The sequence below is a fragment of the Mizuhopecten yessoensis genome, unplaced genomic scaffold (assembly GCF_002113885.1).
Source record: "Mizuhopecten yessoensis strain PY_sf001 unplaced genomic scaffold, ASM211388v2 scaffold10743, whole genome shotgun sequence".
Lineage (NCBI taxonomy): Eukaryota > Metazoa > Mollusca > Bivalvia > Pectinida > Pectinidae > Mizuhopecten > Mizuhopecten yessoensis.
In genome coordinates, this window is record NW_018408699.1 from 260,657 (window position 1) to 288,404 (window position 27,748).

General features: G+C 37.3%; 1 protein-coding gene across 2 annotated transcripts; it reads left to right on the forward strand.

Annotated features, from left to right (window-relative positions):
* The first annotated feature begins 34 nt into the window (after positions 1 to 34).
* On the forward strand, positions 35 to 27,615 carry LOC110462056 (tubulin polyglutamylase TTLL6-like). 2 transcript variants are annotated; one of them, XM_021515835.1, is made up of 17 exons: positions 35 to 139; positions 1,965 to 2,084; positions 4,702 to 4,929; positions 6,178 to 6,333; positions 8,821 to 8,940; positions 9,460 to 9,535; positions 10,810 to 10,879; positions 11,563 to 11,646; positions 12,619 to 12,703; positions 14,509 to 14,587; positions 14,830 to 14,938; positions 15,713 to 15,779; positions 16,097 to 16,224; positions 18,251 to 18,350; positions 19,214 to 19,327; positions 23,228 to 23,399; positions 26,046 to 27,615. In XM_021515835.1, the coding sequence occupies exons 2-16, from the start codon at positions 2,055 to 2,057 to the stop codon at positions 23,357 to 23,359; spliced, it is 1,578 nt and encodes a 525-aa protein (XP_021371510.1). In that variant the 5' UTR covers positions 35 to 139; positions 1,965 to 2,054; the 3' UTR covers positions 23,360 to 23,399; positions 26,046 to 27,615. The 2 variants fall into 2 exon arrangements, with proteins under 2 accessions (XP_021371510.1, XP_021371511.1); XM_021515836.1 differs by having other exon boundaries at positions 26,349 to 27,615.
* The last annotated feature ends 133 nt before the right edge of the window (positions 27,616 to 27,748 follow it).

A 27,748-nucleotide genomic window follows, 5' to 3' on the forward strand; every position in this document is an offset into this window, starting at 1 on the left:
AAGGTGTGAAAATATTTATATCCGGTTTGATTGCAATTGCCGATCGTTTAAAAAACTTGATATGCAGTTTTTACTGTCGGAATTATGATAAACCAGTGGCGATAAGAGAAACACAATTACAGCATGATGAACGAAGACGGTAATGTGTATACCTCTGTATTCTTCTATTGCTTATTGTTTATGCTTCATGAACACAAGCAAATGTTGCATGAACTACATGAACACCACTTTTGTTTACAGATTTATGTTCCAAAATATGAACCTCCTCCCGGATGGATGAATTAGCATTTTGTCATCTTTTAGTTGGTATTTCATAACAACCATAGCATAAGTTAACACATGATGATTATTTCATAAGACCATTTAATGAATAGATAATTCCATCTTATACATGTTGGTTACAGCAACTGCTTGCGGTAGATTGTTGTCAAGTTGTTGATGCTGATCCCTTCATTATCGGGGTACATTAGAGACGTTTCGGTATTCGGTCTGTGACGTTTTGGCCACGTTGACACAAGTGTTTTTCTCACATTTTTATGACCGCAGTCTAGAACTGAATACTTTTGTAAAACTAAGCTGACGATGTTTTGTACTGTATTTGCAAAATGAAAGGAAAACTGACAATGCTTATATTATGTCACCCTTTTGAATTCTAGCATATATAATTATTAATATTATCTAATAAGTCATAGGTTTCGCTCGTAATATATTTCCACGCCACCTTTGTATCAAGCTGTATCTCTTTACTACATGACCTGCTTGACACTACATGAGGATATTTTAGAAGTTTGGCCATTGTCTGTAAATTTACAAAATATTACCAAGAGTTTGTAAGACAAACCTATGAATTATTAACTCATTAAGAAACACACATTAATGTACCGTTTTGAATAATACCTTTCTTATCTTGATCTCAATTAACCCATACCTGAAAAACTGGTGACAACTTTCATTTCTGACCAAGCCTTTTTTTGTAATCTGTCAAACGTACGACAGTACCCTATGTAAATTAAATGAGGCCACACCTAGCTCCTAGACAATTATTTCTCCACTGCGGCAGCATGAAGGAGACATTCTTATATAGGTAAACACTGTTTGCAATGAAACATAAATCATGTTTTGCTGTGAACTTTCGATTTTCATCAATTTTAAATGGAAAAAGAATGAAAAATAATTTACCATCAAATAAAACGATATTATACTACAGACAAAAATAATAACAGATTCTATTATGAAATCTCTTATAACCATTATTTGTATTTATTGTGAGTTACATGTATTGCCATTTGAATGATTTGGTCAAGGGTCCACTTAATATCTTGAGTATAATTATTAAATTTTATAAGAAGGTTAATTGCTATGTAAATTTGTTATCTCAAACATTAGTTTAATTTGATAACCACTTTTTCCTGACCATTTATTTTTGGGGGTGGTCCTTTATGGATTCAAACACGTACCAGGTATCTGGAGTAGTTACATGAACATGTACTAACAAATTAACATGAAACTTGATATAAAAGGGTTAAATGCCATGAAAACTTAGGCAAGAAACCTACTATGACTTTCATCAAACAGTTCTTTTTCTGTGTTACCTGGGTTTTTTTCTTTTTCTTTTTTTGAGTTGTGGACTGAAATTTAGCATTTTGGATGTTTTCCGTTTAATATCTTTTATTTCATTAACTTCAATTTTACTTCATACTTTATGATACCATTAAAGCTTCTCTTAAGGAAAGATTAATAAACATTTTTATCTGACTGTAATTAATACTGGGTAGAATATCCGGTTGCTTATAGTGTAAATACAGGTACGTTTTACTGCATCACAGTAACCTTGTTAGCAACTGACATCCCAAGTTTCTGATTTCGATTAAATTGAAATACATGTATTTTTTTGCTTCATTGCAACTGATCGCAGCTACAGTATTTGGTGACTAAAGGTATTTCATTGTTATTTCTCTTTTCAGATTTCATTTCACATCTGTTATTACCAGCTTTTTCATGATTTATCCAAATTGAAGAAAAATTTGATCAAAAGGACAGAAATTAATAAAACAATGGATTATTATCAGAAGAATCCAACATATGTAAGTATACAGTATGTTTATGTCAAAAACATAGGTCATTTGTGTATATATACATGCATTTAAAATGATAATATATATACAGGTATTTATATGTCGTTACTAGCTTCACTAGTCAAATAGGATATGCTTCATATGAAACTAACTAATGTCCGGCATCTGTCCGGCATCAACTTTTCTATTTTAACGACTTCTTCTCAATAACCAACAAGCCAAATGTCATGATATTTGGCTGGTTGATTGCTGGGATTAAGCCAAACAAAGTTTGCAAAAAGAAATGACCTTGACTTATATTCAAGGTCACAGGGGTCAAATTTGTTAAAACCTTTAAACGACTTCTTCTGATTAACCAAAAGGCCCAGAAGCGTGATATTTGGCTGATTGGTTCCTAGGATGAAGCCTGACAAAGTTTGAGAAAGGAAATGACATTGACCCATATTCAAGGTTACAGGGGTCAAATTTGTTAAAACCTTTAAATGACTTTTCCTGATTAACCAAAAGGCCCAGAAGTGTGATATTTAGCTAATAGGTTCCTAGGATGAAGCCTGACAAAGTTTATGAAAAGAAATTACCTTTGCCCATGGTCAAGGTCACAGGGGTCATATATGTTGAAAACTTTTAACAACTTCTTAATAACCAAGATACCCAGGCTGATAATATTTGGCCAGTAGCATACTGAAATGAAGAACTACCAAGTTTGTTCAAATGAATGACCTTTGCCCATTTTCAAGGTCACATAGATCAAATATGTTTAAACTATTAAACAACTTCCTCTAAATAACCAAGAGGCCCATGCTGATGAAATTAAGCCAGTAGCATGCTTGGATGAAGGGCTACAAAGTTTGTTCAAATGAATGACCTTCACTCATATTCAAGGTCACATGGGGTCAAATATGTTAAAATCTTTAAACGACTTCTTCTGAATAACCAAAATGCCCAGGGTGACATTAGGCCAGTAGTATGCTGCGATGAAACACTACCAAGTTTGTTTAAATTAATGACCTTAGCCCATGCATATTCAAGGTCACAGGGGTTATTTGTCTTAAAAACATTTAAAATCAACTACTGAATAACTTAAGGTTCCAGGGTGATCCGTTGTTCATGTGAATGACCTTGACATACTTTCAAGGTCACATCTGGTCCAAAGTGCATAAATCTTTAAAAGTCACCTCAATACACAAAAGGTATATAGGGCAATTAGGGTGATGTTTGAGAAGTTGCATTCTGTGATGAAGACTATAGAGTTTGTTCAATTTAATGTCCATGTTTGACTTTTAAGGTCACAGGGGTCAAATGTGTTTTAATCATTTAACAGGTTCTTTTGAATGACTTAAGTCAAGACACTGATATTTTGCCTGTAGCTTTATTTTAGTCCACTCTTAAGGTTACAATTGTGAGATTAATACCAGGTGAGCGATACGGGCCCATTGGGACTCTTGTTTACTCATGTGTTCAAGTGTTTGTGTTATACAGAGAATATGCACACTATTTATTTCCTTTGTGATGGTGACAGATCTAGCTCATTATAGGTATTTTGTACATTTACATTTATAATGTCAATCTTATTACAAATCAATGAAAGTATATATATGTTTGAATGATTTATAACTGGAGCAAGAAATTGGGCTAGAACATAGAATCTGTGTTTGAGAACAAGAACTGATTCATAAATATAGAGCCTCAGAGAAAAAAATAGAACCTCAGATATAAATATAGATCCTCAGAGATAAATATAGAGCCTCAGACATAAATATAGAGCCTCAGAGATAAATATAGAGCCTCAGACATAAATATAGAGCCTCAGAGATAAATATAGAGCCTCAGAGATAAATATAGAGCCTCAGAGATAAATATAGAGCCTCAGAGATAAATATAGAGCCTCAGAGATAAATATAGAGCCTCAGAGATAAATATAGAGCCTCAGAGATAAATATAGAGCCTCAGAGATAAATATAGAGCCTCAGAGATAAATATAGAGCCTCAGAGATAAATATAGAGCCTCAGAGATAAATATAGAGCCTCAGAGATAAATATAGAGCCTCAGAGATAAATATAGAGCCTCAGAGATAAATATAGAGCCTCAGAGATAAATATAGAGCCTCAGAGATAAATATAGAGCCTCAGAGATAAATATAGAGCCTCAGAGATAAATATAGAGCCTCAGAGATAAATATAGAGCCTCAGTGAAGGTTTAGTTTGTAGTGTATGATCATCTATGTATCTGGTATTTTTTCTTACAATAAGTGTGAAGACCTTCCTAAATTTATTTTGTAAAAATTAAAATGAAACAGGTCAACATATCAGAACCTCTCCAATCTGTACACCATTCTGTTCCAAAGCCATAGACATGTATATGTTTGGTTTGAACAATCTGTATCACTTTCTGTTATCAACAACTGACTCTTTTATTTGCTATTTTGATATTCACCAACAAGCTATTAATAAGAATATCTTCCTTCTTCAGACATCTGGAATATTTAATTAGCAATTTGTTGACATGGAATTAATGTAATCATGTGTAGTCTGTTCTGTACGTAACTACTTTAATAGATGTTATTTTATTTGGTTATTGACATTTTTGTTCCAGGCATAGGTTTAGCGTTTGTATCTGTTTTTTCAGAACCTCCCCAGGTATAGTCCGTCTCAACACAGGAGATCACGAGGGCCAGGCAAATTAATCACAGCAGCTAGTATAGTTTTAGGCTTTGGAATCATTCTCACCCTCCTTAACATCTACGAACTACACAAAATGAAGGAAGATCACATGATACACATCCAGCCTACTTCAGAGGGTAAAACAGGACAATTTGGATCCAAGCAACCTGTTGTGTGGGTGGATGGAAAACATGTAATTTATATTTATAAAAAAAAAATGCTTGGGGTGTTCAGGAAATTTTGCCATTTACCACTCTTTCCATTTCCATTATGAATCATTTTGTTTTCAATATAAATCAGTCTATTTCCCAATATAAATCATTCTATTTCCCAATATAAATCAGTCTATTTCCCAATATAACTCAGTCTATTTCCCAATATAACTCAGTCTATTTCCCAATATAACTCAGTCTATTTCCCAATATAAATCAGTCTATTTCCCAATATAAATCAGTCTATTTCCCAATATAACTCAGTCTATTTCCCAATATAACTCAGTCTATTTCCCAATATAACTCAGTCTATTTCCCAATATAACTCCGTCTATTTCCATTGTAAATAAATCTTTTTCCTATTATATCTAATCATATTTCGTGTTATAAATCATTCTATTTCCCATTATAAATCATGGGATTTCCAGCTATTAATCATTCTGATTCCCATTATAAATCATTTTGTTTCTGTTGAAAATAATTCTACTTCTGTTCACTGTTGTTTATGTATATTTACTAAACCATGCTTCTGTGTTGCTGTAGTGATGATGATGTCACATACACAGTAAGGTTACAGAGCAGTTCTAGTAAAACACAAATATATCTTATAATATTTACTGTCATATTCATATTCAGTTTACAAGTAAACCCATAGCGTAATTAAGGTCCATACTTCATCGTATACATGTACTTGTATCAGAGCACTTCTGTCAAATTTGAAGTAATAAGTTAAACAATGACTAACTATATACAATGTATTGGTATATGGAATAACCTTTAGCAACTTAATATTAAAACAAACTACCTGGGTATAATACTAATACATGTAATGCTGATATCTCTGTAAATCATGTGCTATTCACTGCAGCACATACAGTCTACGGGGAGATCATCCTCTGCATGTACATGTACACTTAACATTATCTGTAAGCAGCACTAGCTCTTTGATTTAGTATGAAATTATCAAATGTATTATTTTCATTTCTATTGCTGTCATTACCTATACTGGCAAGGTAATAAAATGTGTGGTGCTGGTGATGAGGCTAGTCATATGTATTAACCAGTAAATACTTGTGTAAAGAGACTTATACAAATAATATATAGAGATGCATTAAGTAAACACTTTACCTTATGAATCCTGTAAAAATACTTCTGAAGATGGAAATCAAGCTTTATACGTTGTTTGTTATAAACATCTTTAATTTAGTCCTATCACTTTCTGTTACCAGCTTGAGTCCGGCTACTTGACGCATGTGTTTGCCGTGTTTGACAGAATTGGGTACGCTGTTGGTGACAGCGAGTCCAAATGGGACGTCCTATGGTCTCATGAATATCCATTTGAAACTTTGTCAAAGAAGTTGGCAGACCTTAAACCTCATCAAAGGGTAATGAAACCGTTAATTATGATTAAATCATACAATTAATATTAAATAACATTTAAGTCATATCTCCTTTATGGAATCTCTAATGTTATGTGCAATATTTCATAGTTTGATATGTATCATATTTAAATTACTATGTACATGTGTGATGTTGTGTTACAGGTGTGATGTTGTGTTACAGGTGTGATGTTTAGTTACAGGTGTGATGTTGTGTTACAAGTGTGAGGTTTCGTTACAGGTGCAATGTTGTGTTACAGGTGCGATGTTGTGTTACAGGTGTGTTGTTTAGTTACAGGTGTGATGTTGTGTTACAGGTGTGATGTTGTTTTACAGGCTGCGATACTGTGCTGCAGGTGCGATGTTGTGTTACAGGTGCGATGTTGTGTTACAGGTGCGGTGTTGTGTCACAGGTTCGATGTTTTGTCACAGGTGCCATGTTGTGTTACAGGGTGCGCTTCTGTGTTACAGGTGCGCTGTTGTGTTAAAGGTGAGATGTTGTGTTACAGTTGTAATGCGGTGTGATAGGTGTAATGTTGTGTTATAGGGGCGATGTTGTGTCACAGATGCGATGTTTTGTCGCAGGTGCGATGTTGTTTTACAGGTTTGATGTTGTGTTACATGTGGGATGTTGTGTTACAGTTGCGATGTTTTGTCACAGGTGCGATGATGTGTTACAGGTGGGATGTTGTGTCACAGGAGTAATGCTGTGTTATGGGTGTAATGTTGTGTTTCAGGGTGCGCTACTGTGTTACGGGTACGATGTTGTGTTACATGTGTGATGTTGTGTTTCAGGTGTTATGTTGTGTTACAGGCGTGATGTTGTTTTACAGGTTTGATGTTGTGTTACAGGCGTGATGTTGTTTTACAGATGCGATGTTTTGTTACAGGTGTGATTTTGTTTTACAGGCTGAGATACTGTGCTGCAGGGGCGATGTTGGGTTACAGGTGCGATGATGTGTTACATGTTGTGTCACAGGGGTGATGTTGTGGTACAGGTGTAATGTTGTGTTAAAGGGGTGATGTTGTGTTAAAGGTGAGATGTTGTGTTACAGTTGCGATGTTTTGTCACAGGTGCGATTTTGTGTTACAGGTGTAGTGTTGTGTGACAGATGTAATTTTGTGTTACTGGTGTAATGTTGTGTTTCAGGTGCGATGTTGTTTTACAGGTTTGATGTTGTGTTACAGGGAGCGCTACTGTGTTACAGGTGCGATGTTGTGTTACAGGTGCGATGTTGTGTTATAGGTGCGATGTTGTGTTACAGATGCGATGTTTTGTCACAGGTGCGATGTTGTGTTACAGGTGTGATGTTGTGTCACAGGTGTGATGTTGTGTTAAAGGTGTGATGTTGTGTTACAGGGTGCGCTACTGTGTTACAGGTGCGATGTTGTGTTACAGGTGCGATGTTGTGTCACAGGTGCGATGATGTGTTACATGTTGTGTCACAGGTGCGATATTGTGTTACAGGTGTGATGTTGTGTCACAGGTGCGATTTTGTGTTACAGGTGTGATGTTTTGTCACAGGTGCGATGTTGTGTTACAGGTGTGAAGTTGTGTTACAGGTGCGATGTTGTGTCACAGGTGTGATGTTGTGTCACAGGTTCGATGTTTTGTCACATGTGCGATGTTGTGTTACAGGTGCGATGTTGTGTTACAGGTGTGATGTTTTGTCACAGGTGCGATGTTGTGTTACATGTGTGATGTTGTGTTACAGGTGTGATGTTGTGTTACAGGTGTGATGTTTAGTTACAGGTGTGATGTTGTGTTACAAGTGTGATGTTTCGTTACAGGTGCAATGTTGTGTTACAGGTGCGATGTTGTGTTACAGGTGTGATGTTGTGTTACAGGTGTAATGTTGTGTTACAGGTGTAATGTTGTGTTTCAGGTGTTATGTTGTGTTACAGGTGTAATGTTGTGTTATAGGTGTAATGTTGTGTTACAGGTGTAATGCTGTGTTACAGGTGTTTGTGTGATGTTGTGTTACAGGTGCGATGTTGTGTTACAGATGTAATGTTGTGTTACAGGTGTAATGTTGTGTTACAGGTGTGATGTTTAGTTACAGGTGTAATGCTGTGTTACAGGTGTAATGTTGTGTTACAGGTGTAATGTTGTGTTACAGGTGTAATGTTGTGTTTCAGGTGTTATGTTGTGTTACAGGTGTAATGTTGTGTTATAGGTGTAATGTTGTGTTACAGGTGTAATGCTGTGTTACAGGTGTTTGTGTGATGTTGTGTTACAGGTGCGATGTTGTGTTACAGATGTAATGTTGTGTTACAGGTGTAATGTTGTGTTACAGGTGTAATGTTGTGTTACAGGTGTAATGTTGTGTTACAGGTGAAATGTTGTGTCACAGGTGTAATGCTGTGTTATAGGTGTAATGTTGTGTTACAGGTGTAATGTTGTGTTACAGGTGTAATGTTTTGTTACAGGTGTTTGTGTGATGTTGTGTTTCAGATTTAATGTTGTGTTACAGGTGTAATGTTGTGTTACAGGTGAACCATTTCCCAGGCACAGGATTCATCACCAACAAAGTCAGTCTGGCCACCTCCTCCATCCCATACATTCCAAAAGCCTTCAAAATACCATCAGAGAAAGAGTCATTTCTCAAATATGTAAGTACATGTGTGTTTACAATATCCCATATATCTCACTAATCTTCAAAATACCATCAGAGAAAGAGGCATTTCTCAAATATGTAAGTACATGTGTGTTTACAATATCCCATATATCTCACTAACCTTCAAAATACCATCAGAGAAAGAGGCATTTCTCAAATATGTAAATATTTGTGGGTTTACAATATCTCATACACCTTAAAACATTCAAAATACCATCAGAGAAAGAGGCATTTCCCAGATATGATAGTACTTGTTTGTTTACAATATCCCATACATCTCCAAAGCCTTCAAAATACCATCAGAGAAAGAGGCACTTTCTGAAATATAAGATAAACATATTGATATGGGTTTAGGAGCACGTCATTGACCCGACTGCTGATAGGCCTGTGATACCATTCTATTTATACACAACAGTAATTACAATAGCCGACTTATGTGCCAGAACACATAAGAAGTACATATGATGGGTGTCGTTAAGATTGTCTTTTAACTTGTTGTGACCGACTCTTTCAGACAAAGGAACACCCAGACAAGCTGTGGGTACAGAAACGTAACAGTCACCGCGGGATCAAGATCAAGAAAATCAAAGGTATAAAATCTCCATTCTCTGCTGAGCTTTGAATACCTGGTATTGTGTGATATGAGGATTATTTGGAATAATGTGTGATGTTGGGAGTACTTTGGACAGTGTGTGGTTTTGGGGTTTATTTGCCTAATCTGATGTTTAATTTTGTCATGTAACCTGTAATAACTCAGGTTCCACAGTGAAGCCTATCGATAAAGCAACTGCTGTAAAAAAATATACTGTAAACGTGGTTATTTACGCTGGGTGAAAATTACGCGATTTGAAGGTCAAAACTATATGCACTGGGGTAATTTACGCGGTCGCGGTAGACCAACGTTTACTCTGCATAGTTATCTCCCTTACTTTACAAAATGTGTACGTGTAAAAATACTAGTAGCTACTGAGTACATGTTACGTATGTGTTCCGACTGGTCATTGGACAGATGAAAATAAAGGTGAACTGTAGTTGTGTGTATGTGAACGTGTGTCTTATACCAGCTGATCTTGTAATCAACTGGGATCAAACAGGTGAGTGCTATTTAGTCAAAACAAACATGTTTTCCAAATAACAATATGCTATTCGTAGGTTATCGTAACTCATCAAGCGCAGTTAATGTCGCTACCATGATGACAGGGGTATTTACCTGTGTAGGGATCGTTGCACACGATTACTAGCTGTTTGTGTCCCGTAGACACGTGTGCGAGTGATGTGTACCGGACCTCGATGCACCCGGGTTTATTCATGACTTTCTCTGTGCCTTTATATAGATTTTCAAATTTGTTGTCCATTAAAAACTTCAATTTATCAAGTAGTTTATTTCAGTTGTTATTGTTTTTATTTGATACCATTACAAGACAATGTACGTTAATTAGTAATACGTTAACAAAGCAATATGACAGGAGGACATCACACACATGTACCAATATCAATCAGAGTTGTCGTTCCTTACACTATCGACGAAACCATACGCGTGGGGGAAATTTACGCGGACGATCCAACTCCGCATAATAAGCGTAAATTTCCCCTGCGCGTAATATTCCACGTTTACAGTAATCATTTATAAAAAGAAATGTCAATAAATAACGAAATTAAAATCAGCTGTTAATAAATATTTTTATTAAACAAAGGTTTTCTTCAATTAAAATTAAATGCCTACTGGAATATTTCAAATGTGTTATCTCAGTCAATAAAGCACACAGAAAGCTAAAGGCCAGTAAGAGACTGAGAATTTATAATAGATATCAGCCAGTTATGTTTGTGTTTGTATTATTGTATTTCACTGTCTTTTATATTGCAGATTTAGATTTAGCAAGTGATGGCTCATTTGTTCAAGAATATGTAGATAAACCTTTCCTTATAGATAAAAGGTAAGAGATTTATTTTCATAGATACATTTAAATGGTCAACAGAATCGCTATTATAGGAGCCTGCAATTGTCAGACAGTGATGGTTAGATTGTTTGAATCTTACTAGAATAAACATGAAAAAGTCATTCAGAGTATATCTTTCTCAGCTGACAAATCCCATTTTAAAACTTATGGTTACCATTTAGTTGGACCATGTACTGACAGATTTAATGGGTACAAGTTATACAGTGAATTCCACTTATTTTCAATTAAAATCCTGTTTTCCTACAACACTGTATTTGCTCTCAATGTCACGTCACATTTCCAGTTGTCCATTGTTATCACACGTTACATTTACTCTTAATGTCACGTCACATTTCCAGTTGTCCATTGTTATCACACATTACATTTACTCTTAATGTCACGTCACATTTCCAGTTGTCCATTTTTATCACACGTTAAATTGACTTGTTAAATTGTACACGTTAAATTGTACACGTTAAATTGACACGTTAAATTGTACAGGCTTGTTGTATCTTCACTGAACTAGCTTTGGTAGCTAACATAACGTTATAAGAAATCTTGTTAATTTCTCACAAAAATGCATAGTTATGTTGCTTCACTTAATAACACGTAGGACAAAATAACCCAGTCATGATATTAAGAGAAATGTACTTTATGAATTGTTTGTTTTTCCTCTGTAGAAAGTTTGACATTGGTGTGTACACGATCCTGACCTCCATAGATCCTCTCCGAGTGTACATTGTGGAAGGGGAAGTCCTGCTCAGGTAGGTATTCAGAAGCATTTCCACAGCAGTGGCATAATCCTGGTGTAATAGGGAGATACAGCGCTGCATGGACGTTACTAATCAGCTGACATTACAGATCAAGCACTACAAGAATTTGTATTCAAAACATTCCGTGAATTTGAACTTACCCTCAAAAAATCAAAAAAAAATTGCAAAGTAAGAAAGGAGGACTCCTGTTTTTTTTTAAACCAACACAAATTCCTTCATTTTCTTGATCTTATCTAAAATGAAATTTTACCATTACATCGTGCAGCTTAAATTGTAATATTTACACTAAAATGTGTCAAATGGGGGAAAGTGTTACGACACTTTTGTGCTGTTTTCCCACATAGTTTCTTCCCTGTGAAAACTTTAAAAGGTTAACAAATATAAAATATGAAAGGATGAAGTGAAAAATTAAATTGTTTTCTTTCTCACTTCATTGGGATCTACAATGGGATGGTAGTAAGAAGGGAAACATCAAACTTTTAAAGGAAATCAGTAAACTGATTCATCCTAGTTGCTATCGTAGAAATGAACTATGTACGATAGTAAATGAGGTCACTAGTATATATATATACCGTTTCAGCAATCTCACAAACACATTAAAAGGGAACCATTTGCGGCTATTAATTATTTGTTGATGACTATTTTGTTGCCATTTGAGTATGTCATCACAATGACAATTACATCTTTGTATTTGATGTCAAGATCTTTACTCACAGCAAATCCTCCCTTCTGATTGTTTTATTTTCATGAGAGAAAAAATGTTCACCAGAACATCTATTGAAATTTAATATTTCTCTTATGAAAAACAATATTGGTTTAGTTGTATCCCTTTTGAGATGTACACAGTCTTTTGAGATGTACACAGTCTTTGGTATTTACCCTTACACCTCATTGAAGTACTCCAGTTATACAACACAAGGACTTGTCAGCCGTTAGTCATAGATCCTATACATTGCTTTTCAGATTTTGTGCTGCAGATTACCATCCATTTGATTCGACCAACACAAAGAAGTATGTGGTTGATGACAACTACACACCTGTCTGGGAGGTAGGTAACAAATGATGACAACTACACACCTATCTGGTAGGTAGGTAACACATGATGACAACTACACACCTGTCTGGGAGGTAGGTAACAAATTATGACAACTACACACCTATCTGGGAGATAGGTAACAAATAATGACAACTACACACCTGTCTGGGAGGAAGGTAACAAATTATGACAGCTACACACCTGTCTGGGAGGTAGGTAACAAACAATGACAACTAAACACCTGTCTGGGAGGTAGGTAACAAACGATGACAACTACAAACCTGTCTGGGAGATAGGTAACAAATGCTGACAGCTACACACCTGTCTGGGAGCTAGGTAACAAATTATGACAGCTACACACCTGTCTGGGAGGTAGCTAACAAATGATGACAACTACACACCTGTCTGGGAGATAGGTAACAAATGCTGACAACTACACACCTGTCTGGGAGGTAGGTAACAAATGATGACAACTACCCACCTGTCTGGGAGGGAGGTAACAAATTATGACAGCTACACACCTGTCTTGGAGGTAGCTAACAAATGATGACAACTACACACCTGTCTGGTAGGTAGGTAACAAATGATGGCAACTACACTCCTGTCTGGGAGGTAGGTAACACATTATGACAGCTACACACCTGTCTGGGAGGTAGGTAACAAATTATGCCAACTACACACCTGTCTGGGAGGTAGGTAATAAATTATGACAACTACACACCTGTCTGTGAGGTAGGTAACACATTATGACAGCTACACACCTGGCTGGGAGGTAGGTAACAAATGATGACAACTACACAGCTGTCTGGGAGGTAGGTAACAACTGAGGGCACCTACACACCTGTCTGGGAGGAAGGTAACAAATGATGACAACTACACACCTGTCTGGGAGGAAGGTAACAAACGATGACAACTACACACCTGTCTGGGAGGTAGGGAACAAATTATGACAACTACACACCTGTCTGGGAGGCAGGTCACAAATTATGACAACTAAACACCTGTCTGGGAGGAAGCTAACAAATTATGACAGCTACACATCTGTCTTGGGGGTAGGTAACAAATTATGACAGCTACACACCTGGCTGGGAGGTAGGTAATAAATTATGACAGCTACACACCTGTCTGGGGGGTAGGTAATAAATTATGACAACTACACACCTGTCTGGGAGGGAGGTAACAAATTATGACAGCTACACACCTGGCTGGGAGGTAGGTAACAAATGATGACAACTACCCACCTGTCTGGGAGGGAGGTAACAAATTATGACAGCTACACACCTGGCTGGGAGGTAGGTAATAAATTATGACAGCTACACACCTGTCTGGGCGGTAGGTAACAAATGATGACAACTACACAGCTGTCTGGGAGGTAGGTAACAACTGAGGGCACCTACACACCTGTCTGGGAGGAAGGTAACAAATGATGACAACTACACACCTGTCTGGGAGGGAGGTAACAAATTATGACAGCTACACACCTGTCTGGGAGGTAGGTAATAAATTATGACAACTACACACCTGTCTGGGAGGTAGGTCACAAATTATGACAACTAAACACCTGTCTGGGAGGTAGCTAACAAATTATGACAGCTACACATCTGTCTTGGAGGTAGCTAACAAATTATGACAGCTACACATTTGTCTTGGAGGTAGGTAATTTATCTGTCACTTAAACTGTAGCAACAGGCCAAAGTTTGTATCTATATCAGCCTCGTCAGCAGCCTTAATTGAAATGTTATTCTTTATCAAATAAAGGGAAAATAAATTTGGGATCTGTTCATAGTTTTCAACTTTCATCATTTCTGTTTGTACAGATGCCGTCACTGAAGGCTATCTTTGATGATGGCATGTATACCTGTAAGGAGACCTTGGATACCTACCTAGAACAGACAGGTAATACAAGTCATACATGAACACTGGTGTTTGTATATACTGTCTTATTGCCTTTATGATCTCAATCTTCTTAAATTGCACTTAATGGGATGAATAGGGTTTCAAATTTTAATTAATATTTTCTTGTGCATATACTTTATTGTAAAATAATAGGATAAACATTTCGTTTAAATATTTTATCAAATTTTACCTCAAAGTTGTTTTGAAATGATGACTATAGCATACACATTTCTCACCCGCAGGTCGTAACCACCTGAAGCTTTGGGAAGACATAAAGGACTCCATCAGACAGGTTTACCTACACAAAGAGAAGAGTCTTATCTCATCTTCCTCACGCTTTAGGAACAACAGGTAGGTATCTGTCTCTGTGACAGACAGGTGTACCTACACAAAGAGTCTCATCTCGTCTTCCTCACGCTTCAGAAACAATAGGTAGGTATCTGTCTCTGTGACAGACAGGTGTACATGTACCTACACAAATAGTCTTATCTCATCTTCCTCACGCTTCAGGAACAACAGCTAGGTATCTGTCTCTGTGACAGACAGGTGTACATGTACCTACACAAATAGTCTTATCTCATCTTCCTCACGCTTCAGAAACAATAGGTAGGTATCTCTCTCTGTGACAGACAGGTGTACCTACACAAAGAGAAAGGTCTGGAACAGTAGATGGGTACATCTGTATCATAGTACATGAATGTCAGTTAACATGTTTCTGTATTTGATTGTGATAAATCATTAACTTTCATATATTGATGTGGGTGGTTGGGTGGTGCATTGGATAGCGCACTTGCCTTTCACAAAGGCGTCCGGGGTTCGATTTCCCAATCGGACGTGAAAAGGTATGGGGTAACCTGCCCGACCACGTGGGTTTTCTCCGGGTACCCTGGTTTCCTCCCACAATAATCCTGTATTTGATTGTAATAAATCATAAACCTTCATATATTGACGTGATCAGCTAAACATCTTTGTGTATATATTGGCTTCAGCAACGATATATTCCTGATGGTAATTCCAAATATATGATATATTATATTTTTGTGAGAAGTTCATGAAATGGAAAAAGTAAGACCATTTTGGAACAATGCTTGTTTACTTTTCTAAAATCTGGAACTTTTGTTTTAGAAACTTCTTTGAGATGGTGCGATTTGACTTTGTGTTGGATGACCAGTTAAACGTTTATCTTATGGAGGTGAGTTAGCCACACACAAATGTGACATTACATTCTACTCGATACATTTTGAAGGTGTTTTCTTCAAATCTCTTTGATATCTGTTAATTTTCTAATAAGTTCATTGAGTATTTTATTCTTTCTAAAGTTTAAACATTTTTCTTACAACTAACCAAAATACATTTGATTGTTTTTAAATCTTTATAATTTCTTACTTAAACAATATTCTGTAGTAATGGGTAATAAACTCACCGATATTTATAATTGTGGGACCATGTTTGACAGCTGCCCTTTACTACAGTAAAAACCAACAAGCTTAAGTGTTGTTCTTGTTTAAGGTAAACATGTCTCCCAACCTGTCATCGGGACATTTCTGGAGGAATAAGAGAATTTACGAGCATGTGGTTTACAATGTGCTGTCTCTGGTGGGCGTGGCCAAGACCACCTCTAATGCATTTGAGGACAGGTAAACACTGACATACAAATAACAAAATAAAAAATAAAACTAATAAAAACTGACAGACAAGTTAAAGCTAAATACTCACAAGTAAACACTGACATGTGACAGGTAAACACAAACAAGTGACAGGTAAACACTGACAAGTGACAGGTAAACACTGACAAGTGATAGGTAAGCACAGACAAGTCACAGATAAACAAAGACAATTGACAGGTAAACACAGACATACAAGTGACAGGTAAACACAGACATACAAGTGACAGTTTATACACAACAAAAACGATGAAACAACAGTTTACCTGTTTATTACAATTCGAGATATTTAAATGAGGCAGATAGCAAGATAAAAAGAAAATACAAACTTATACTTTGGCGTATCAGGGGCTACTCACTCAACACTATAAGCTAACTATATACAATACTACAAAAACAAACGTGTACTGACGAGGTAGCCTCCTAAGCAAAGAAAGAGGCCACAAGGAAAAACAAAAAATATATTCTCAGCAATATATTTTAAGTGGGCCAGACAACTCTTGAGCGATTCAAGACAGGCCAAATGTAAATATCTAGTGAAACGTTCTTGAGCGATTCAAGACAGTATACATGTAGATATCTAGAGCAAACCCTTGAGCGATTCAAGAGCTGCATATAAGATACTCATATATATAAGTAGTAAAGAAAACTTTTAAGCGATTTAAAAGCAGAGAGCTTTTGCCTTGAGCGATTCAAGAGAGGCAAACTGACCACCAGACTTAAGCGATTTAAGAGCTGGCAAGACGAAACTCCTGAGCGATTCAAGAGCCTAGTAGTATCAAGAATAGACAGAAAAATTAAAGCAAAAGCAGTAAAATAATCAACAGATAAGTAAATAATATTACAGAAAAGTATTGGGGGGAAAATTCCCCAGGAATTAAAACCCAAATGGAACGAAACAAGGAATTGGAAATTGGTAAAAACAGACAAGTTACAGGTAAACACAGACAAGTGACAGGTAAACACTGACAAGTGACAGGGAAACACAGACAAGTGACAGTTAAACACTGACATACAAGCGACAGGTAAACACTGACATGCAAGTGACAGGTAAACACTCACATACAAGTGACAGGTAACCACAGACATACAAGTGACAGTTAAACACTGACATACAAGAGACAGGTAAACGCAGACAAATGACAAGTAAAAACTGACAAGTGACAGGTAAACTCTGACATCCAAGTGACAGGTAAACACAAACATACAAGTGACAGGTAAGCACTGACATACAAGTGACACGTAAACACTGACATACAAGCGACAGGTAAACACAGACAAGAGACAGGTAAACACAGACAAGTGGCAGGGAAACACAGACATACAAGTGACAGGTAAACACAGACATACAAGAGACAGGTAAACGCAGACAAATGACAAGTAAACACTGACAAGTGACAGGTAAACACTGACATACAAGTGACAGGTAAACACAGACAAGTGACAGTTAAACACTGACATACAAGTGACAGGTAAACACAGACAAGTGACAGGTAAACACTGACATACAAGTGACAGGTAAACACAGACAAGTGACAGGTAAACACTGACAAGTGACAGGTAAACACAGACATACAAGAGACAGGTAAACACAGACAAGTGACAGGTAAACACAGACATACAAGTAACAGGTAAACACAGACAAGTGACAGTTAATCACAAACATACAAGTGACAGGTAAACACAGACATACAAGAGACAGGTAAACACAGACATACAAATGTAAATACTGACAAGAAAACACTGACAGTTTAACGCTTACATATAAGTGACATGTAAATACTGACAGGTTATGGCTGATGATAATTGAATGGGAAATATAGACATACAAGTTACAGGTAAAGGGCATTCAATGTGTTTATGTAACTTGCTTTTGACAATTAAATATCTTTTGACAGCATGGGAAGCCATGTATTTTGTTGATAATCAGTAGAAGTAGACAGTGTATATTTTTGAAGCCTTATTGTTTACAGTATTTGTGTGTTTTGGTATTTAACAGTGACATGGATGGGAAGGACATGCAGGCGTCCGACAAAGATGTAACTGTGTTCCCAATGTGGTGCTCAGAGAGAAAATGTATGACAGACTGTCAGTCTGAGGTCAGTACACACATGTCCAGTTAACTCACCTGGTCTGAAGGACCTATGGGAGTTTATTTCATACTGCAGCATTTGTTACCATTGCTAAATGTTGGGGTTTTCATTCATCTGGATAATGGTTTTAAGTGCAGACTTGATGTCTGGGGTTCCCTAGTGATTGCAAATAAACCTATTAATTTTAGGGACAGGTAGTCAGATGGCAAAGGCCCTAATGTAGAATTTTGCTTCTCTGAATAATAACTTGGAATTTAATCCTCTTAATCATTTCAAACTTGGTGTATGGTTAGCCCTAGCAGATATACTCCACTGGTCTTTAGTGTAACTTGTGTTTTAGATGATTGTGCAAAATCTGTATTTTATATACAGAGAATGTGTAGCATGTCCACATAGATTTATTTCAAAACAGATTGTACAGATTTGTGCACAAGTTTCCAGCCTTTCTCAAGTTTCCTGCCTTTCTCGAACACAATTCCATGATGGGTAGATGGCAAATCATGCATGTGACTTTTCGTGGGAGGGGAGAATAAGCTAATCTTGTTGGCTCTCCCATTTACTTTTTCATAGGAAGGCAATTTGGCCATTTGGTCAGAAGGTAAAAAACTCTCCTGATCCATTAACATATTAAATGTATATACAACATATTTGCTGAGCATTATCATGCTGCCAGGATTACCTCTGGGCTCTGGCCCGATCCAATAAGACTTATTTGCAATATTATTTTTAATGAGAATATTTTGACACGATTGCTGAAATATTCTTATGAGTTATACATGTCCTCTGAGCCTCTTGTTTTTTCTGTGAGACTGATTTCCAAGATCTGCTGACCCATAGTTGAGCTTTTGTTGGTATTTTTTATGTTTCAGAAGTGTTCTATCTGCCATCAGTGCCTTAGTAGGGATATGAAATCCTCACTTAAACATGCCTTCATGGAGCATGCAAGCAGGGGAAGCTGTCGAAGGATCTTCCCCAAGCCTGTGGTAAGACCATCAAGTAAAACCCTACTACAATTTGATACCTCCACTTACTGTAGGACACTCCACTTACTGTAGGACACCCCACTTAATGTAGGACACTCTTCTTACTGTAGGACACTCCACTTACTGTAGGACACTCCACTTACTATAGGACACTCCACTTACTGTAGGACACTCCACTTACTGTAAGACACTCTACTCACTGTAGGACACTCCACTTACTGTAGGACGCCCCACTTAATGTAGGACACTCTTCTTACTGTAGTACACTCCACTTACTGTAGGACACTCCACTTACTATAGGACACTCCACTTACTGTAGGACACTCCACTTACTTTAGGACACTCCACTTACTGAAGGACACTCCACTTACTGTAGGACACTCCACTTACTATAGGACACTCCACTTACTGTAGGACACTCCACTTACTATAGGACACTCCACTTACTGTAGGACACTCCACTTACTGTAGGACACTTTACTTACTGTAGGACACTCCACTTACTGTAGAACACTCCACTTAATGTAGGACACTCCACTTAATGTAGGACACTCACTATAGTTTTATACAGTTTGTACTTTGTGTGATGATGCCACTTTTGTTTGTCTGTGATACCTTTTTATAAATTGTGTTTGAATAGTTTTTAAATTTGTTTGTGATGCAATTCTACAACTGATTGTTTAATAGATGTTATCATATCGCTGTTTTCCACTCTATAAAGAAAAGATAATCATTTTAATTGATTACTGTTTAGAAATATATAATCTAGAGTCTCATCTGATCAATTGAGCTTCTGAGATTGACATCATTGTAAACAAAATGCTGCATTAAAACAACATCGTGTTGTAGTACATTGGCAATCTCAGATATCAAATGAAGTATGACAGACTATAGACAGCACAGTTCTGTGAGGATACTCTGTTAATATAGAATTAAGTGTTACTCCTGTAGGGATACTTGTTAGTACAGAAGTTAGTGTTACTTCTGTGGGGATACTTGTTAGAACAGAAGTTAGTGTTACTTCTGTGGGGATACTTGTTAGTACAGAAGTTAGTGTTACTTCTGTGGGGATACTTGTTAGTATAGAAGTTAGTGTTCCTTCTGTAGGAATACTTGTTAGTATAGAAGTTAGTGTTACTTCTGTAGGAATACTTGTTAGTATAGAAGTTAGTGTTACTTCTGTGGGGATACTTGTTAGTATAGAAGTAAGTGTTCCTTCTGTAGGGATACTTGTTAGTATAGAAGTTAGTGTTCCTTCTGTAGGAATACTTGTTAGTATAGAAGTTAGTGTTACTTTTGTACGAATAATTGTTAGTATAGAAGTTAGTGTTACTTCTGTGTGGATACTTGTTAATATAGAATTAAGTGTTACTTCTGTGGGGATACTTGTTAGAATAGAAGTAAGTGTTCCTTCTGTAGGGATACTTGTTAGTATAGAATTTAGTGTTCCTTCTGTAGGAATACTTGTTAGTATAGAAGTTAGTGTTCCTTCTGTGGGGATACTTGTTAGTACAGAAGTTAGTGTTACTTCTGTGGGGAAACTTGTTAGTATAGAAGTTAGTGTTACTTTAGTAGGAATACTTGTTAGTATAGAAGTTAGTGTTACTTCTGTGGGGATACTTGTTAGTACAGAAGTTAGTGTTCCTTCTGTAGGGATACTTGTTAGTATAGAAGTTAGTGTTACTTTTGTAGGAATAATTGTTAGTATAGAAGTTAGTGTTACTTCTGTGAGGATACTTGTTAGTATAGAAGTTAGTGTTACTTCTGTGGGGATACTTGTTAGTATAGAAGTTAGTGTTCCTTCTGTAGGGATACTTGTTAGTATAGAAGTTAGTGTTACTTTTGTAGGAATAATTGTTAGTATAGAAGTTAGTGTTACTTCTGTGAGGATACTTGTTAGTATAGAAGTTAGTGTTACTTCTGTGGGGATACTTGTTAGTATAGAAGTTAGTGTTCCTTCTGTAGGGATACTTGTTAGTATAGAAGTTAGTGTTACTTTTGTAGGAATACTTGTTAGTATAGAAGTTAGTGTTACTTCTGTGGGGATACTTGTTAGTATAGAAGTTAGTGTTACTTCTGTAGGGATACTTGTTAGTACAGAAGTTAGTGTTACTTCTGTAGGGATACTTGTTAGTACAGAAGTTAGAGTTACTTCTGTAGGGATCCATGTTAGTATAGAAGTAAATGTTACTTCTGTGGGGATACTTGTTAGTATAGAAGTAAATGTTTCTTCTGTGGGGATACTTGTTCGTATAGAAGTTAGTGTTCCTTCTGCGGGGATACTTGTTAGTACAGAAGTTAGTGTTCCTTCTGTGGGGATACTTTTTAGTATAGAAGTAAATGTTACTTCTGTGGGGATACTTGTTAGTATAGAAGTTAGTGTTACTTCTGTAGGGAAACTTGTTAGTAATGAATTAAGTGTTACTCCTGTAGGGATACTTGTTAGTATAGAATTAAGTGTTACTCCTGCAGGGATACTTGTTAGTACAGAAGTTAGTGTTCCTTCTGTGGGGATACTTGTTAGTTCAGAAGTTAGTGTTACTTCTGTAAGGATACTTGTTAGTATAGAAGTTAGTGTTACTTCTGTAGGGATACTGTTACTTTTGTAGGAATACTTGTTAGTATAGAAGTTAGTGTTACTTCTGTAGGGATACTGTTACTTTTGTAGGAATACTTGTTAGTATAGAAGTTAGTGTTACTTTTGTAGGAATACTTGTTAGTATAGAAGTTAGTGTTACTTTTGTAGGAATAATTGTTAGTATAGAAGTTAGTGTTACTTCTGTGAGGGTACTTGTTAGTATAGAAGTTAGTGTTACTTTTGTAGGAATACTTGTTAGTATAGAAGTTAGTGTTACTTTTGTAGGAATAATTGTTAGTATAGAAGTTAGTGTTACTTCTGTAGGGATACTGTTACTTTTGTAGGAATACTTGTTAGTATAGAAGTTAGTGTTACTTTTGTAGGAATACTTGTTAGTATAGAAGTTAGTGTTACTTTTGTAGGAATAATTGTTAGTATAGAAGTTAGTGTTACTTCTGTAGGGAAACTTGTTAGTAATGAATTAAGTGTTCCTCCTGTAGGGATACTTGTTAGTACAGAAGTTAGTGTACCTTCTGTGGGGATACTTGTTAGTATAGAAGTTAGTGTACTTCTGTGGGGATACTTGTTAGTATAGAAGTTAGTGTTACTTTTGTAGGAATACTTGTTAGTATAGAAGTTAGTGTTACTTTTGTAGGAATACTTGTTAGTATAGAAGTTAGTGTTACTTTTGTAGGAATACTTGTTAGTATAGAAGTTAGTGTTACTTTTGTAGGAATAATTGTTAGTATAGAAGTTAGTGTTACTTCTGTGAGGGTACTTGTTAGTATAGAAGTTAGTGTTACTTCTGTAGGGAAACTTGTTAGTAATGAATTAAGTGTTCCTCCTGTAGGGATACTTGTTAGTACAGAAGTTAGTGTTACTTCCTGTGGGGATACTTGTTAGTACAGAAGTTAGTGTTACTTCTGTTGGGATACTTGTTAGTATAGAAGTTAGTGTACTTCTGTGGGGATACTTGTTAGTATAGAAGTTAGTGTACTTCTGTGGGGATACTTGTTAGTATAGAAGTAAATGTTCCTTCTGTGGGGATACTTGTTCGTATAGAAGTTAGTGTTCCTTCTGCGGGGATACTTGTTAGTACAGAAGTTAGTGTACCTTCTGTGGGGATACTTGTTAGTATAGAAGTAAGTGTTACTTCTGTAGGGATACTTGTTAGTACAGAAGTTAGTGTTACTTCTGCGGGGATACTTGTTAGTATAGAAGTTAGTGTTACTTCTGTAGGGATACTTGTTAGTATAGAAGTAAATGTTCCTTCTGTGGGGATACTTGTTAGTACAGGAGTGAGTCTTTCTTTTATTCCCCAGAGTCAAGAGGAGGCACTAAAATGGAGTCTAGCCAGTGCATCAGATGAGTACCATTCCCTCAACCCACACAACAAGAAGATGTACATCTGGTTCATGGGCAAATGTCGACTGGATCCTGGCTGGTGCTATTAAACAGGGAACATACTGACTTCAAGGAAACTCGTGATAAAGGGTAATTCATGTCACTAGTGACCCCAAGAAGTCACTTCTAGAGGTCATTTGTCACTACTGACCTTTAAGGGTCACTAGTTACTATTGACCCAAAGGAATGTCACTACTAGAGGTCACTGGTTTTTATTGACTCAAAGGAATGTCACTACTAGAGGTCACTGGTTACTAATGACCCAAAGTAGAGTCACTACTAGATGTCACTGGTTACTGATGACCCTATGGAGAGTCACTACTAGGGGTCACTGTTTACTATTGACTCAAAGGAGAGTCACTACTAGGCCTAGGGTCACTGGTTACTGATGACCCAAAGGAGAGTCACTACTAGAGGTCACTGGTTACTATTGACCCAAATGAGAGTCACTACTAGGGGTCACTGGTTACTGATGACCCAAAGGAGAGTCACTACTAGGGGTCACTGTTTACTAATGACCCATAGGAGAGTCACTACTAGAGGTCACTGGTTACTAATGACCCAAAGGAGAGTCACTACTAGAGGTCACTGGTTACTAATGACCCAAAGGAGAGTCACTACTAGAGGTCACTGGTTACTAATGACCCAAAGGAGAGTCACTACTAGGGGTCACTGGTTACTGATGACCCAAAGGAGAGTCACTACTAGGGGTCACTGGTTACTAATGACCCAAAGGAGAGTCACTACTAGAGGTCACTGGTTACTAATGACCCAAAGGAGAGTCACTACTAGGGGTCACTGGTTACTGATGACCCAAAGGAGAGTCACTACTAGGGGTCACTGGTTACTGATGACCCAAAGGAGAGTCACTACTAGAGGTCACTGGTTACTAATGACCCAAAGGAGAGTCACTACTAGGGGTCACTGGTTACTAATGACCCAAAGGAGAGTCACTACTAGGGGTCACTGGTTACTGATGACCCAAAGGAGAGTCACTACTAGGGGTCACTGGTTACTGATGACCCAAAGGAGAGTCACTACTAGAGGTCACTGGTTACTAATGACCCAAAGGAGAGTCACTACTAGAGGTCACTGGTTACTAATGACCCAAAGGAGAGTCACTACTAGGGGTCACTGGTTACTGATGACCCAAAGGAGAGTCACTACTAGGGGTCACTGGTTACTGATGACCCAAAGGAGAGTCACTACTAGAGGTCACTGGTTACTAATGACCCAAAGGAGAGTCACTACTAGAGGTCACTGGTTACTAATGACCCAAAGGAGAGTCACTACTAGGGGTCACTGGTTACTGATGACCCAAAGGAGAGTCACTACTAGAGGTCACTGGTTACTAATGACCCAAAGGAGAGTCACTACTAGAGGTCACTGGTTACTAATGACCCAAAGGAGAGTCACTACTAGGGGTCACTGGTTACTGATGACCCAAAGGAGAGTCACTACTAGGGGTCACTGGTTACTGATGACCCAAAGGAGAGTCACTACTAGAGGTCACTGGTTACTAATGACCCAAAGGAGAGTCACTACTAGAGGTCACTGGTTACTAATGACCCAAAGGAGAGTCACTACTAGGGGTCACTGGTTACTGATGACCCAAAGGAGAGTCACTACTAGGGGTCACTGGTTACTGATGACCCAAAGGAGAGTCACTACTAGAGGTCACTGGTTACTAATGACCCAAAGGAGAGTCACTACTAGGGGTCACTGGTTACTAATGACCCAAAGGAGAGTCACTACTAGGGGTCACTGGTTACTGATGACCCAAAGGAGAGTCACTACTAGAGGTCACTGGTTACTAATGACCCAAAGGAGAGTCACTACTAGGGGTCACTGGTTACTGATGACCCAAAGGAGAGTCACTACTAGGGGTCACTGGTTACTGATGACCCAAAGGAGAGTCACTACTAGAGGTCACTGGTTACTAATGACCCAAAGGAGAGTCACTACTAGGGGTCACTGGTTACTAATGACCCAAAGGAGAGTCACTACTAGGGGTCACTGGTTACTGATGACCCAAAGGAGAGTCACTACTAGGGGTCACTGGTTACTGATGACCCAAAGGAGAGTCACTACTAGAGGTCACTGGTTACTAATGACCCAAAGGAGAGTCACTACTAGGGGTCACTGGTTACTGATGACCCAAAGGAGAGTCACTACTAGGGGTCACTGGTTACTAATGACCCAAAGGAGAGTCACTACTAGAGGTCACTGGTTACTAATGACCCAAAGGAGAGTCACTACTAGGGGTCACTGGTTACTGATGACCCAAAGGAGAGTCACTACTAGGGGTCACTGGTTACTGATGACCCAAAGGAGAGTCACTACTAGAGGTCACTGGTTACTAATGACCCAAAGGAGAGTCACTACTAGGGGTCACTGGTTACTGATGACCCAAAGGAGAGTCACTACTAGGGGTCACTGGTTACTATTGACCCAAAGGAGAGTCACTACTAGAGGTCACTGGTTACTGATGACCCAAAGGAGAGTCACTACTAGAGGTCACTGGTTACTAATGACCCAAAGGAGAGTCACTACTAGGGGTCACTGGTTACTAATGACCCATAGAAGAGTTGCTAATGTAGTTACTGGTTACAACTGAAGAGAGTCATTACTTGAGGCCGTTCTGGTCAGTACTGATCCTGAGAATTTTCAAATTTTTCCGTCCAGACTTACCTAGACTTATTTTGACCAATCACTGATAAATAAATCATTCCCCAGTTTCAGCTCTGATTTCACTGGATTGACAGCGTTTCCTGTTGAATCCGGCCTTACTGGGTCAGGCTACCTAGTGGGTTCTTTCTATTTTGAGCCCAGTACTATTTTTGATCAACTAACAATGTATTGTCTTCATTCTGTAGTCCTCAAATTATACAAAAACAACGGGGGGAAAATGGAATATTTGTTTTGTTTTGTTAATGACACTTAAATTTAACCAGTCTCATAGACCCCATGTTGGCTTTTCTAAATATGACATCATTGATTGTATATTGTGTATTTATCAATAGCATGGTTATTTTTCAGACCGATAATTTCTGCTGAAAATTTTGAAAGAGATCTGAAATTTTGAAATACAATCATTCTTTTATGGAAAGGAGAACATGTGAGAAAAATATGTAACATTTACATTCCATATAATGAGTGCTGGTACATTGATACATGTTTTGATGTGAGAAATACTGATAATATTTCTCAAATATAAATTAATGTTATATAGTGTTTTATATTTTTTTTAAATAAAATAACCATGGAATGTTAAAGAGGCTTCATGTCTTTCCCTATATATTTATTACTGTGTTGCCTATTCACTGTATGATTCGACCAGATAGAAGTTATGTACTCACAGCCATTTCTATAGTTGTCAATGTGACTCTGATTTTGAAACCTGTTTTCCTGATTGATATTTTTATGTCTACAGGGTCATATGTTTAGTTTTGCTGTGGCTATCCTGTTATGACTATATCTTGTTTGTACTTGTACTAGTGGGTGACCTATGTATATGTTTAGCTTTGCTGTGGCTATCCTGGTATGACTATATCTTGTTTATACTTGTACTAGTGGGTGACCTATGTATATGAAATGTGTTTTGTATCTAATAGTTGACGACCTATCAGATAGGTCACACCTTGGAGAGTATGTGCAATATCATCTTAAACTAAAGGAAATGTGAATGCTCAAGTTTATAATTTTGTAATATAATTACGCTTCTGCTATAAACCATATCCTGTGTATATGGGCAGCAGGCTGCAGCCTGATAACAGGTTAGGAGCTGTATGTGGTTACAGACAGCCATAATTAAATTCATAGGGGATATTTTACAAAAGTGCCATTAAAATATATACATAAATAGTTACACGATTCAGATACCTACATATACAGTATAATTTAGATGATGTATACCCAGGTACTTGGAAATTATTGAATTCCAAAGTATATTGTAATGTTTGCGGTCTCCTCTGGATCATATTATTTTTCCATTGTTGCAAATGATACATGTAGAAAATAACAAGTTTTTCTTGCAAACATTTTCCTTTAAATTTTAGTAGGTACAACAAGTTAAAATGTTTATTGTTGATTTTTTACGGATGATCACACTGGTCTAGGCATTTTGTGTAACATCTGAACGTAAGTCAGGGTACTTCAACTTTGTCATATTTATTAGTTAGAGCCATTTGTTATAGCTTGCTCATTGTAGCCTGCCGACAGGTTAGTAGAACCATTTTTAGGTCACCTGAGCTTTAGCTCAAGTGACCTATTGCTATCCGTTTTCGGCCGTCGTCGTCCGTCGTCCGTCGTCCGTTAACATTTTACATTTCAAACTTAAAGTCAAGTTCTGCTGGGCCGATTGAACTGAAAGTTGGTAGGAATGATCGCCTCATGGTCCTGACAAAGTGTTGTTATTTTTCGGGTCGATCAGAAATCCA

Excerpts from the sequence above, each read along its gene's own strand:
- LOC110462056 (XM_021515835.1), top strand. The coding sequence starts at position 2,055 with ATGGATTATTATCAGAAGAATCCAACATAT. Across the intron at positions 11,647-12,618 it reads GAAGGGGAAGTCCTGCTCAG|ATTTTGTGCTGCAGATTACC; the intron begins GTAGGTATTCAG and ends ATTGCTTTTCAG. Across the intron at positions 19,328-23,227 it reads GGATCTTCCCCAAGCCTGTG|AGTCAAGAGGAGGCACTAAA; the intron begins GTAAGACCATCA and ends TTTATTCCCCAG.